A 15,008-nucleotide genomic window follows, 5' to 3' on the forward strand; every position below is an offset into this window, starting at 1 on the left:
AGCAAATTAATGTTTGTAAGTGCTCTGAAGGTTAAAAATAGTATTGTGCAAAGTTGGAAATTCCTTTTCATGATGGCTTTTCCCACAAGAGAAAATTTAAAAAAATGTTTGGGGGGAATTGAAATATATTTTGTTTCAAAAACATTTGTATGTTGTATGTCGAAAGCTGACATATTTGAGGTAATAATTTAAATTTCTAAATAAAAAATTGTTTTGGAGCAAAACAAATATTTCATTGCAGAATTGTTACAAATGGGATATTTTTTACTTTGCCAGAACTTATGTTTTCCCAGATTTCTTCCAGAACAAAATTTCAACAGACACAATTCCATGAAGCATTTCAGTTTTAAGAGAAGTGCATAATCCAATAGACTATGTTCCATCAAAGTTTCTGCAACCAATTCTATTATTATTTGGCAAGCCAGGTAACAGGATAAGTTACCTGTGTGTATTCAGAAGTTCTCTATTTAGTTTTAATGCTGACAAACAAATGTTTATAAAGTGTAATATTATCAGCACCCAGTTATGTCTGGAAAGAGACAGATTTTGGATGGCTTACTACATCACTTTAACACAAGCTTACCTGCCTTTCAAACCCTCCATGTGCAACACTTCTCAGAGATAAATGTATCCTGATCTCTTTTATCTAACATTCTATGTTCTCAGGCAAAGTCCAAGAAGAAATTGCAAGAGTCCTAGGCTCAGCCCAGCCAAGAATTGAACATCGAACTAAAATGCCGTATACAGATGCAGTTGTCCATGAAATTCAAAGGTTCGCCAATATCCTGCCCATGAGCTTGCCTCATGAGACTACTGAGGACGTTACTCTAAAAGGCTACTTTATTCCCAAGGTGAACAGTTTGTAATATCACTTTTCTTGAGTTCTATGACATCATTAAAGTTCTAATTCAGCTGATGAACCCTTTAAAGCCCTGGTTTATTGATTAATAATAAATCACATTGGAAGTCACATGACAGTATCTGCAATAGCATCATTCACTTATTGAAACTTAAATGCTTATAACAATATGGTCAGGGGACCATATTGGCCTAAAGAATAACTCCACTGATTTGATTTACAGGGTACTTACATCATCCCCTTACTGGCCTCTGTACTACGTGATGAATCTCAATGGGAGAAACCAGATACCTTCAACCCTGAGCATTTTCTTGACTCCGAAGGGAAGTTTGTAAAGAAAGAAGCTTTCATGCCTTTTTCAGCAGGTGCTTTCTATTTTACCTTTACTGCTGGGAGGGGGTCAGTATCCAAGATTAAGTAGACTATCACATAAACTTGTGGATCTTTAAACTGCATCTTTCCTTTGCCCTGAATGTGGGATAATCTCCATTTTAAATTCTGCTACTTCTGAGAGGACGTTTGTCTCTGGCTATTCCACTGTTGTACCGAAAAGGCTGGTGATGGGTATTCCCAACCTCACAACGTATTTCAGTAACACGCACATAACAAAACTTCATAACTTCACATACAGTATTTGCACATACAATCCAATGGGATATTAATGTTCAACTGATCGAGACTTATATACTGATACCTCACAAGGCTTACTTTGTATAAAACACATCATAATTATATGACAATGGTGAATATGGGTATTCCAAGGTGCTGCTTTGAGGATGTTTGACTGTGCGTTCAGCATCATTCTATTCTGTTTCTCTGAGCTCCCCCTCCCGTGAATGTTGCCTCTTTGTTGCACAGCAATGGGTAATGTTGTGACCTGGATAGGTGGTTATCCATCTATATCTGGCTGGGAGGTTGCAAGCATTCCTTTCTAATGAGAATTTTGCTGCTATGATCCATGCCTTTGTAACTTCAATATTAGGCTACTCCAATGCACTCCACGACTGCAATTAAAGCGATTGTCAGTTGACGTCAAAGGAACTTAATCACTTGCCTAAAGCATTGTCCTGAACTGAAGCCTCTATAGGTATGTCTACATTGCAGTTAAAAACCTATGGCTGGCCCATGCCCACTGACTTGAGCTTGGGCAAATGTGCTCTTTAACTGCAGTGTGGATATTTGAACCCCAACTTCTAGGATACTGTGAGCCAGGGCAGCAGGTTTGTGAAAATGTCAGTGCCCAAAATGCCCAGCACCTGCACCCCTCCTCCACTCAAACTCTCCCCACATCCTGGACTCTCTGGCTAAGGATCTGAGAAGGAGCATGGCTGGGGGAGGAGTGCAAGCAGGGCCATCCCTAGGGCAGCGCAGAGCCTAGGGCAGTGCCCCTCTGCTGCAGGTCACACCCCGCCACCTGCTCCACCTCTGCCCCATCTCCATCCCCATTCCACCCCTTCTCCCAAACCTCATTCCCACCCCACCCTCTCACCAAAGGCCCCTCCCCAAGCAACATAGATTACTAGGAGGATGAGTGTGGGGCGGTAGCAGGAGTTGTCTCTGCCCCTCTTCCCCTCCCCTCGTTCTGCAGTCACCATGGCAGTAGGAACCTGCCGCACCCCCGCACCTCTCCCAGCCTGCTGCACTTTGCTTCTCCACAGAGGCAGAAGGTAGAGCGCCCTGGGCCAGAGCACTCTGCTGCCTGCTGCCATGGTGAAGCAGTGCCCGGCAGGCTGGGAGAGGGCAGCAGGGCAGAGTGGAGGGCAGCAGCTTGCCAGGTTATTCCAGCTCCCACTGCCACAGTGAAGGCGGGAGGGGGGACTGACCCCTGCTGCTGCCCTGAGCCAGGCCCCTCCCCCTGAGTAATTCCTGGGGCCTCCCCAGTACCCCTCTATAGGACAGTTGAAGCGGCCATGTCAGAGCCCCCAAAGCACAGGGCCTGGGGAAGCCACCCTGAACTATCCTAGGGATGGGACCGCACTGGGTGATGGCTCAGAGAGAGCGTCTGTGTGCTGGGTGCAGGCTCTGAACTGCAGCAGCGGGTTGAGGGTCAGAAGGCAGCAGGCTCTGGCAATTTAAGTGCAGAAGGCGTGAGAGGTGGAGCTCTGGTGGGGGCTTGGGTGCAGGCGGGGATCTGAGGTACAGGCTCTGGGAGGGAATATTGGTGCTGGGGGGAGGCTGAGGTGCAGGCTTTGGAGGGATTATGGATGCTAGCTCTAGACTGTGGCAGGGGGGCGAGGATCCTGGATGCTGGCTCTGGAGAGGGTCTGGGAGCAGGACAGAGAATTGGAGGGGTACAGACTCTAAAGGGAGAGGAGTACACAATGGGAATGAGGGTGCCACACTTCCCTGTGGGCATACCCCTCTGGCAGTGGCACCTGTGGAGGCCGGGCTCTCTAGGTTCTGTTTCTTCCATGTGTCCACTGTCCCCACATGTCCCCCAGCTCCCTCTGCTACCCCACACGCTCCCCCGTGCATCTCTCAGCCTTGGGGCAGGGGAGCTTTGGGATCCTGGAGCAGTGCACAGAGACCCTAGGCCATGCAACCATGGTGAGTGAGTGGCTGGAAGTTTCTTTAACCCCACTGCACTGCCAGTGAGGCCTCCTTGCACATTTTAAAAAGCTCCAGGGCTGCAGGTAAGGCTGAAGGATGTGCAGGGAGAACACATGAGGTGGCCAGAGAGCCAGGAGGTGCTAAGGGCAAGGAGCACAGCTAGCAAGTTTTGATGGAACCTAGCTCTGGGCCAGGAATATTCCTGGTGCCAGGGCTCCATGGAACCATATAATTTGACGCCTCTGCCTGCCAGGTAGGATGGTCCTATAGCTCAGGCTGGAGCCCAAGGCAAAATGTCTACACTGAAATTAAACAGGACTTTAGCTTGACTTCTGCAAGACTGAGTTAGTTGGCATGGGTCAGCCAGGGATGTCTAATTGCAGTGTATACATGCCCTTTGCAGTGACGCCTTAATCAACTCAGAAACTGCAAATTGTGGCCATTTGCTTAAGCTGAGTTTCTTACCATGCTCACAGGACCCCATGTTCTGTACGGTGCGCTGCTTCTCTGTGGGTGCAGTTTAAAATGGTCATTTTGGCTAGTGCTGATAAAATATTTCTATAAGTAGTCACAACAATTTTGAAAGTAGCTTCATGCTGTGACATTTTGAAATCAACCATTTTTCACAGAATTATGCATTTTTTTCAAAAGTTGAAGCTCTCTTAAATTTTTCAAAATGTTAAGAATATTTGTCTTGAATTTAATTCTGAAAAATTGACAATGGAGAACAAAAGAAATCCAAATCCAACACTCAAAGTGATGGATGGAGGGGAAATCCTGAATATGATGAATGAAAAACAAAAGAAAAAAAACCTTTAGTCAAAAACTTAAACACATTTTTTAAAGGGGATTTTTGTTTGTTTACTTGCTTCTTTGCTTGCTTGAGGTTTTTTAACTTCCTCTGGAATACCAGCCTTAGCCAATTACTTTTAAAAAAAATCTATATTAATTGCTGCAGCCATAATATTTTGGAAGAGCAAATTTGCACTGATTGAAATGTTTAAAATACTATATAATCAATGTCCTCTTTCTTTTTTTTTTTTTTAACTAAAAAAAGTCCTGTTTTCAGTAACATCTGTTTGTACCTGAAGTAAATCCATGTTTATGCTCTGGATTTACCTGCATGTTACTAAGAAGTTGTGCTGTGGTTTTTATTCATTCTTAAAGTTAATTAAGCAACTGGTTTTGTGGTGCATTTCGTTACAGGTCGGAGAATCTGTGCAGGTGAGAATCTTGCCAAAATGGAGCTCTTCCTCTTCTTTACAAGCCTCCTGCAAAGATTCAGTTTCCATCCTCCTCCTGGAGTTACCGCTTCAGATCTGGACCTCACCCCAGCTATTGGAATAACCACACCCCCAATGCCCTATAAACTCTGTGCTGAGCCACGCTCTTAGAGCCCCTTGCCTTGGACCGGGTCTAACAACACTGAGATAGTTAGTACCATTGTACAGCTACATTGGTCAGAAAATCACACCTGTCATAGTTACCAGGTAGCTGCAGCTTATATCAGATGAAGAATCTTTTTCATTGTCTGCTTTGTGGTTGAGAGAGGTAGTTTGAGCATCCTGGCAAAAGAACTCGTTTTACGAGCATGCATTGTGTCTCAGGTACAGGGCTTCACTAACATAGTTACACTGGTCTAGCTATCCCAGCAAAGCCTTTGAAGGTAGACTAACCCTTACTCATGTGTATCTTCATCCCTCTCTCTGCCGACTCTGCATGCACTGGTCTTTGGCTGTCATATGGTCCATGATTTGTTAGGGCCCCATCCTACCTGAGTTATACCACTGCTACACTACTGGCAGTGGTGGCTAAAACCCCAGACCCCTTTGAATCGCTGGGACCTGGGTCAGTTACCCCCTTTGCTCCTCTCCCATCTGCGGGCCTGCTATCTATGCATGCATTTCATGATACCAATGGCCAGCCTGACACTGTTTTCATGTAAGATCTTCCATAACACTCTTGGGTGAACTTGAGTGTACACACTGACATCAGGCTTTGCTTGTAACCCCTTTTCCAGTTGACACTGTGTGTTTTTAGGGTCCCACATCCATACCAGACTCCTCTATTGTTCCCCCCTCCCCCTCCAGTGTAGCCAGACAGAACCCCCCCTCCCTCCCTCTAACATCCTTAGGAGAGAGAATCCTTGAGAGCGAAACTCTGTCTTCAAAGGCTCCAGAGCCTCCAGAGGTGCTGGAATAACAATGGCCCTGGATGCTAGACAGGAACCAGATAAAAGCGACAATTGGGCCAGCAGGTGGTCAGGGGCCTATGGCTGGTACCAGTATTGATACGCCTACACACACCGTCCCAGAAGAGGAATCGGCTACCCCATCAGAAAAAGGATGTCTGGCCCTAATGATTTAGTTACCTCCACCTCACAGGTGCAAATTAAGCTTTGGACCCCCTGTGGGAATGGGCCTCACAAAGACGTTCCAACTTAATTGGCATTTTAATGACAAGAGAAGCATCTACGTGACCACAGGGGTATAAAGTGGGGCCCTGTGCCCCACTCTAATTGGAGATCCACCCATATTCTTTAACCCCATATACAGGTTTCACTGTATCAGTAGGTGACTTTTTATTGTAATTTCTGTCTTGTCCTTTTGTAGTGGCTGTGTTATCTGTAACAGCAGTAACATTTAACAGCTAAGCTTGCCTTGTAACAATAAAATAGTAACTGTTTAAGCTTTAACTTGACTCCTTCTGTTGCTGTAACAGAACCAGACACAATTAAAAGAATCATAGCCAGTCAGGGGTGAATGCAGTAAGAGCTGAGCGTTGGGTCGTGCCGTCTCCACGGGGCAGACTCTTGGGGCGCCCGTCAGCCTCCCTGGCTTCCCGCTGTGAAGAGACTTTTGTCCTAGCAGTCGAAGACTCGGGTGTAACCAGCTCTCTCTGCACCACCTTAGGGCACCCGTCAGCTTCCCTGGCTGCCTGCTGCGAAGGGACTTTGTCCTAGCAGTTGAAGACTCGGGTGTGTGATAGGGCTCACAGACCACTCACTACGCTGGCCACCGGCTAACACCCAGCCAGAGGCTGCATGAATACACCTATTTCCCACCATTCCCACTTTTCTGTCTGGAAGCTAAGCCAGCCAGGGTATCACCATGTTAAACTCTATTGGGACGATGGATACAGTTCAGAAATATGGGTATGATCATATTGGAAGGCATGAACATGCCCCTCTGCCATCTGTATAGATTATAGAGAATTGCAGAGGTATTTGAGACTATGGCTCTGCCATCAAGCTGGAAGGGGCTTCATGTGTCTCTGATTTCCCCGTTGTGGTTTTCTATTTTCCCCCAAAACCTATAGAATTCTGGCCACTGATGCCTAGGACAGTCCCTGAAATTTTGGAATTGACTAGATGTGACGTTCAAAAGTGATTGTCATACAGATAGAAAAATGTCAAGATGAGACTAAGGTTTCACATGGGTTCTCCCAGTGCTGGACCGTAGGTGACCACAGGTCCTGGTTTGGCTGGGGCACCCTTCTATCGTGATGGAGAAGTAAAGGCCAAATTTGCGGGAGTAGCATCATAACCTGTCTTGTGGTCTCAAAGCACTGTTTACGTTTGTTCTATCCTATGAATTTGGGCCCTATATAAGTGGCTAATTGTCTATGCATTAATCCAGCCCTGCCTTTGCAAGCTCAGCCAAGTAGGAAAAAGGCAAATTTGTAACTTGTTTACTAATGTGTTAAAATCCTAGTGTAGCTGCCCTTCTAATGTTTGTACCTTGACCGACTACCAAGTCTTTAAGCTACAGCTGGATTTCACTGCACATGGATTTCAACATCTATTGATATGTCAAAAGTACACTTTATTTCCTATTGCAAAGAAGACCTGCAAGGACATGTTTAGGTAGCAGGGCTAAATCTGAAATGAGTTATGCAACTTGAACTACATCAGTTGCATAGCTTAAGTTGAAATAGCTTCTTTCGGCTCTTGGCACTGCCTACACAGCAGGAAGTCCGAGTTAAAGCACTCTTCCTCCAACTTCCCTTACTCTGCATAGAATGACGGCTACAGAAGTCAGAGTAAGAAGTCCTCCGGCTTGACATTGTGTCAAAATAGCTGCTTGCGGTGTAGACGCAAACTGTTATTTCAGAATCATGTCAGTTATTCTGAGATAATGCCGCTGTATAGACATAGCCCAAGAGAAACACTGATATAGGGGTAAGGCCAAAATTTTCAATCTTGCCCAACCCTGTTTATAACTCCTTTGCCAATTGGCATTGAGGGGGTTTTAGGATCACAGCACCATACCAGAGTTCTCTAGTGTTCCACTCACCAGGGTCTATGTGCACACTCCCTCCCCCTTCCCCTGCTTTTCCTACCATTCCCACTTCTCCTCAACCATTATATTCTTTCTGTCTGGAGATGAAGTCATTCAGGATGTCAAATGATTTAGACCAGTGGTCCCCCATGTTGCGTGGCCGCCAGGCACCCGGGGGCGGGGCCACGCAGGAGCCGGGCGCCCAGGAGCGGGGCCACGCAGGAGCCGGGTGCCCAGGGGCGGGGCCACGCAGGAGCCGGGTGCCCAGGGGCGGGGCCACCCACAAGCGGCGTGCCCGGGGGCGGCACTGCGCATGTGCCGCGCGCCCGGGGCAGGGGCCGGCACCGCACCCCGGGCCGGCACCGCGCATGGGCCGCGCGCCTGGGGCCACCCACGAGCCATGCGCCCCAGGCCGGCACCACACATGTGCCCTGGGACCAGGGCTGGGGCCGCCCACGCGCCCCAGGCCGGCCCTGCGCATGTGCCGCGCGACCAGGGGAGGGGCCGCCCATGCGTCCCGGGCCTGGAGCCGGCACCATGCGTGTGCGGCGCGCCGGGGGCGGGGCCAACCCAGATGTTCCAGCGGGCGCCCAGAAATCCCCCGGCGGGTGCCATGGCGCCCGCGGGCACCGCGTTGGGGACCATGAATTTAGACAAACACCTGGCAGGACTGATCTAGTTTTCTTATGTAACCAAACTGTAATTTAGTGTTTGAGTAAGTATAATGAAGGTAATAAGTCCTATATAACAATTTGATTAGAAGTTCTGTATGCTTTTGTTTCATCCTGCTAACTACCCTTCATAATTAGCAAGAAGGAATGGTTTGTGCCATTGGTTGATAGGCATCTAGTAAGTTGATAAGTGCGTACCCATATGTTAAGGCAGGGAGAGACCATAACGTATTATGGTAATTTCTTTTTATCTTAGGACAAGGTTTTATTACACTGTTTGCAATAAGGCCTTGCTTTTTGTATGCATTACAAATTAAGTTGTAAAAGCGACGAGGAGTCCTGTGGCACCTTATAGACTAACTGAAGTGTAGGAGCATAAGCTTTCGTGGGCAAAGACCCACTTCGTCAGATGCATGTAGTGGAAATTTCCAGAGGCAGGAATAAATATGCAGGCCAGGATCAGGCTGGAGATGACCAGGTGGATCCAATCAAGGAGGATGAGGCCCACTTCTAGCAGCTGATCTGGAGGTGTGAATTCCAAGAGAATAGAAGCTGCTTTTGTAGTTAGCAAGCCATTCACAGTCTTTGTTTAATCCAGAGTTGATTGTGTCAAACTTAAAGATGAACTGTAGCTCAGCAGTTTCTCTTTGAAGTCTGGTCCTGAAGTTTTTTTGCTGCAGGATGGCTACTTTTAGATCTGCAATTGTGTGTCCAGGAAGATTGAAGTGTTCCCCTACAGGTTTTTGTATGTTGCCATTCCTAATATCAGATTTGTGTCCATTGATTCTTTTACGTAGGGACTGTCCTGTTTGGCCGATGTATATAGCAGTGGGGCATTGTTGGCACATGATGGCATATATTACGTTGGTGGATGTGCAGGAGAATGTACCAGTGACAGTATGGCTGATCTGGTTAGGTCCTGTGATGGTGTTGCTGGTGTATATATGTGGGCAGAGTTGGCACCGAGGTTTGTTGCAAGGATTGGTTCCTGAGTTCGAGTTATTATGGTGCGGTGTGTAGTTGCTGGTGAGAATATGCTTCAGGTTGGCGGGTTGTCTGTGGGCAAGGACCGGCCTACCTCCCAAGGCCTGTGAGAGCGAGGGATCATTGTCCAGGATGGGCTGAAGATCACTAATGAAATTAAGTTGTGCTTCCTATATTGTGTACAGTTCCCTTGTCATTTCTTTAGTTGCCATATAATCCTTTCTAAAATGTAATCCTGTCTGAAATGGTCTTTAAAATTATTTGGTGTAAGTGAGGAATGGATGCATAAGTGTGAAAGCCATCCCAAATGTCCAGATGGGTAAGAAGTGAGAGACTTGGAGAGCCCTGGAGACAATTAGAAAACATCCATCATGCCTGATGCTAAAACAATTAGCAGAACTGGTGACTCTGGAAATGAGGCAAGCATCCACTCTGGGACACGATTAGCTGATCTGACCAAAACCAGTTTGAGGAAATGCCCTGAAAACATCATCTAAAATGCTGATGACACGGTGATGAGGAAAACAATCTAGAGGTAAACAGTCATTCAGAAGTAATTGAATAGGACTGTAAAAACCATAGGTCTGAATCATGGCAAACCACTATAAAAATGAGTCGCTTTGCCATGGTTCTCTGGGTTAGTCCTGCCAAGCGGCCTCAGAGCATCGGATCACAACTGATAGAACCCAGCTCTTCCCACGCTTGTGTCCATCCAGCTGTCCACTAGGTTGGTCCACACCTCAGATGGTAACTATAGACATCATTAGTGGCACTGTGTGTATGACCGTGTGTCTGTGTGTTATCTAAGGCTATGTCTACACTGGTGGCTTCTTGCACAAGAACATCTTGCACAAGTGTTCTTGTGCAAGAAGTCTTGCGCAAGAAAACATCCACACTGCCATGTGTGAGCTGTGCTTTTGCGCAAGAGCGCTCATGGCAGTATGGGTGCTCTCTTGCGCAAGAAAGCCCTGATGGCCATTTTAGCCATAGGGCTTTCTTGCGCAATAAATCCCTGCTGAGCATCCACACTGCCCTCTTGCGCAAAAGCTCCTGTTAAAAAAAAGCATAGCTCTTGCGCAAGGAGCCCTCTCTTACCATGCCGTACTGTAAATTTCCTTGCACAAGAGCGGGCGGGCAGTGTGGACGCTCTGCAGATTCTTGCGCAAGAACAGCTGTACTTGTGCAAGAAGCCGCGAGTGTAGACATAGCCTAAATGTGTATGCTGAGTTTTGCATTATACTCTCAATAAATGTGGTGTATGGGCCTTATCCCCTGAAAGAATGATCCCATGTGCTTCTTATAAGCATAACACTTAGTCCTGCTTCGAGTAGAACTAGACGAGCTATTGAGGTCCCTTCCAGTCCTTACTTCTATAAAGACTCTTTCCTTCTCTTTCAGCTCTGGGAGTATGTTCCGGGGAAATGTACATTAAAAGGCTTTCAAATGATGTTGGTGTATTTAACTTAAGAGTGTGTTTCCTTTGCTAATTATGAAAATAGTCCAGATGAAGCTAACATTTGTATTCTTTATGGTCTTCTGTCAACCTGCATACAGTGATAACAGTATTTTGTTTAAATAGTCAATTCTGATCTTATCACAGCTCAAAAGTAGGGTATCTTGTCCTATAAATAAAGATTCTGTAGACACTCAAAGCCAGGGTCCATATGAAACATGTGATATATTCTGGAAGTGCTGATCACAATGAATATTCAGTGTTTCTGTAACTGATCCTTTAAAATTAAAAAGCCTGATCTAATATAACAAGCTCATGTACTGTCTAGCTTCAGTGCTGATGTTGCCTTTAATGCAGTATCTGAGTAAGGTTGGGCAATGCTACCATGCCCACTTTCACGATGGGGAATTGAAGCACAGAAAGGCTACAAGACATGCCCAAGAGCCCATAGGAAGTTTGTTGTGGAGCAGTAAACTGAACCTCTGTCTCTCAAGTCCAAGGCTCTCATCTCAGCCACTGAAACATTCTCCCTCCCCTTTCTCACTATTCAATTTTACTTTTTTATTTGTAAACCTAGTTTAAGCTGATGTGGAATGCCCATTCATAAAGATATGCTGGTTTACCTAAATCCATGCAACATCGCTAAGTAGTGACAACCGTACAAGAGTGTGTGTTAAGTAGATCCACTTATAGGGTATGTCTACACTACAAAGTTAATTCGAACTAACAGGCGTTAGTTCGAATTAACTTTAATAGGCGCTACACTAGCGCTCCGCTAGTTCGAACTTAATTCAAACTAGCGGAGCGCTTAATTCGAACTAGGTAAACCTCATTCCACGAGGACAAACGCCTAGTTCAAATTAACTAGTTCTAATTAAGGGCTGTGTAGCCCCTTAATTCGAACTAGTGGGAGGCTAGCCCTCCCCAGCTTGCCCTGGTGGCCACTCTGGGCACCACCAGAGAAACACTTCTGCCCCCCTCCCGGCCCCGGAGCCCTTAAAGGGGCACGGGCTGCCTACGGTGCCTGTGCCAGGTGCAAGCCTCCCAGCACCCAGCCAGCAAAATCTGCACCTGGCACGGCTCGATCCAACCACCCGCTGCCACCCAGCCCTCCCCCTCTTCCCGGGACCAGGCTGGCGGCTCCCGGGAGCCTGCCCAGGTCCACAAGAGGCAGGCACCCGCCTGGTCTAGTGCAGACATCGTGGACCTCATCCACGACCTCCGCACTAGGCACAGGAAAGTGGCCGACTAGGGTAGGAGAGCTGCCAGCCTGGCCACCCAGGAGCAGGTGTGCATGAAAATCAAGGTGGTCCACTGAGACCCCCGACCCTGAACCCTGAGCTTACAATGGCCGTCCTGGGTCAGACCAAAAGTCCATCTAGCCCAGTAGCCTGTCTGTCAACAGCGGCCAACACTAGGTACTCTGGAGGGGATGGACCGAAGACAATGACCAAGCCATTTGTCTCATGCCATCCATCTCCAGCCTTCCACAAACAGAGGCCAGGGACACCATTTCTACCCCCTAACTAATACCACTCCATGGACCCAACCTCCATCACTTTATCTCACTTCTCTTTAAACTCTGTTATAGTTCTAGCCTTCACAGCCTCCTGCAGCAAGGAGTTCCACAGTTTGATTATTTGCTTTGTGAAGAAGAACTTTCTGTTGTTAGTTTGAAGCCTGCTACCCATTCATTTCATTTCGTGTCCTTTAGTCCTTATATTATGGGAACTAATGAAGAACTTTTCTTTATGCACCCTCTCCACACCACTCATGCTTTTATAGACCTCTATCATATCCCCCCTCAGTCTCCTCTTTTCTAAACTGAAAAGTCCCAGTCTCTTTAGCCTCTCTTCATATGGGACCTGTTCGAAACCCCCGATCATTTTAGTTTCCCTCCCCTCTCCCACCCTCTCTCTTCCCCTCTCCCACCTCCTTTTCCCAGTCTCCCCAAGTGTTGTTCAATAAAGAGAGTTTCTATTTTTGAACACACGTGTCCTTTATTTTGTACATCAGGAAGGGGGGCTAGGGAGGGGTAAGTGGAAGGAGGTGAGGGAGGAATGGGGTACGAGCCCCCAATGGGGAGGACTGGGCTGGCTCTGCGGGCTCCTCGGGGTGGAAGCTCTCCTGCAGCCCCTTGACTGACCCCCCCTCTGGATGGCAGCCTGCGGCAAGTGCAGCTGGGCTGATGTCCGAGTGCTGTGATGTGCCAAGTGTGGGCACTCAGGGCACTCCAAGCCAGGACTGCTTTGCAAGCGGGGAACCCCTGAGAACTGTCTGTCCGGGGTGGGGGTTGGGTCCCTTTAAGCACAGTCCTCGGCTAGCCTGAGACAGCAGCTCCACGCTCTAAGTCCTCATCTGATGCCCTGCCAGCACTGCTTCCGGCCATCCTTAACCTCGGTTCAGGGTCCACTCAGTGTGGACATGTTAGTTCGAATTAGCAAAACGCTAATTTGAACTAGTTTTTAAGTCTGGATGCGCTAATTCGAATTAGCTTAGTTCGAATTAACTAATTTGAACTAAGTTAGTTCGACTTAGCGCTGTAGTGTAGACATACCCATATTTATTCCAGCACACAAATGCTTTCGGTCAGGGGTAGGCAATAATTTTTAAAAGGGGACCACATCAGAAATTTCTGAAGTGACCCCAGGCCACCTCAGAAGAGATGGAGCCTTGGGTGGAAGGGGTGGGGCCAGGAGACTTTTGATTGGTCTGGGGGAGCATGAGAAGTCTTCCCCCTCCCACTCCCACCCAACCCCCTAGAGAGAAACTTCAGCTGTTGTTTAAAAAGCTGGCGGTTTCATCTAGGTGGCTGGTGGAAGGAGATCTCACTTGCTCTCCCTTCCCCAGGCTAATCAGGCCTGTCTCTCTAGCCCAGGGGTGGGCAAAAGGTCCTCTGTAGGCTAGATCCAGCCTGCCAAGCTGGTGAATCTGGCCCCCTGCCACTCTCCCACCCCCAGGGCAATCGGCCTGGGAGCGAGAGAGTGTGTAAATTCCTCTCGTCCTCCCTCCCCCCCACACACAAGAATGCTCGGTGGCTAAAGAGACACACTGGCAGTTTTAAAACAGCCAGCATGTTTCTCTAACCTCTGCACACTCCTGGCAGGACGGGGACAGGATGCAAGAGACTTTGTGCGCAGGCCCTGATTGGCTTAGGGGTGGTGAGTGCGAAAAGCTTCCCTCCTCCCCCCCAAAAGCGTTTGGCAGCTAGAGATAAATGTAGCTGTTTTCAAACAGCCAGAGTGTCTCTCTAGCCACTGAGCACTCTTGCAGGGGCAAGGAGATTTCACAGGCACCCCTGATTGGCCTAGGGGTGCAGGAGCAGCAAGGCAGCAGATCCTCTGGCATGGTGGGCCACATCCATCCCACAGAGAGCCCTTTGCCCACTCCTGCTTTTGGTGATCTGCTTTTGATACAAACTATTTAAATGGAGCTGGGCCTATATACACCAAGAGAGGGGCTGACCCTAGATAGTATCCTTCAGCATCCTGCATGGCTGTACCATGGACCTTGTTTGTTTATTGCATCCCCCTACCTCTGATCTGCCAAGAACGCCAACTTTGCCTTCCCCTTTGATTTTTTCGCCACTTTCCATCTTGTTATAGGGATTTTGACCTAACCTAAGGGGCATGTTTGCCGAAATAAACGTGGAAATCTAGACTAGCACTTACAAGTGAGACAGTTTAAGTTAATTGGCAGACAAATACTTTGAGTTAAAATGGAGCCACAGATTCACTACTAAACCAACTCATTAGCCTTGTTCAGGAATCTAATGGTTTAGTCACCATTAGTTTTGAATTTGGCACACATAGGATCTTTATCAAAGAGCCACAGTTACATGGTTTGCTTAAGCTTCCAGTTTGTGTGAACCACCATTTTATGGCAAGGTAACTTAACACACTGTTCATAGAGTCACAGAGTTTAAGGCCAAACATAAACATAGAACATCTAATGTGATCTGTAGATCACAGACCCTTAAATTTCACTCTGTTTACCCCTATTTTGAGCACAGACTGGCTATGTCTAGACTGGCCAGTTTTTCCAGAAAATCAGGTGCTTTTCCAGAAAAACTAGCCAGCTGTCTACACTGGCCACTTGAATTTCCGCAAAAGCACTGACTTCCTACTGTAAGAAATCAGTGCTTTTTGCAGAAATACTATGCTGCTCCTGTTCGGGCAAAAGTCCCTTTTGCACAAAACTTTTGTGCAAAA

The 15,008-nt window shown here is 47.3% G+C and overlaps 1 protein-coding gene across 2 annotated transcripts in view; it reads left to right on the forward strand.

Moving 5' to 3' along the window:
• Positions 1-6,104, forward strand: part of LOC102460160 (cytochrome P450 2K4-like) — a 30,709-nt gene extending 24,605 nt beyond the window's left edge. For both annotated transcript variants that reach the window (XM_075923367.2, XM_006137028.5), the window contains 3 exons: positions 667-851; positions 1,083-1,224; positions 4,616-6,104. In XM_075923367.2, coding sequence (XP_075779482.2) covers positions 667-851; positions 1,083-1,224; positions 4,616-4,803 — 515 coding nt within the window. In that variant the 3' untranslated portion in view covers positions 4,804-6,104. The remainder of the gene's footprint in view (positions 1-666; positions 852-1,082; positions 1,225-4,615) is intronic.
• Positions 6,105-15,008: the final 8,904 nt, after the last annotated feature.

Source organism: Pelodiscus sinensis, chromosome 3, assembly GCF_052426305.1.
Source record: "Pelodiscus sinensis isolate ZL-2025 chromosome 3, ASM5242630v1, whole genome shotgun sequence".
NCBI classification, from domain to species: Eukaryota; Metazoa; Chordata; order Testudines; family Trionychidae; genus Pelodiscus; species Pelodiscus sinensis.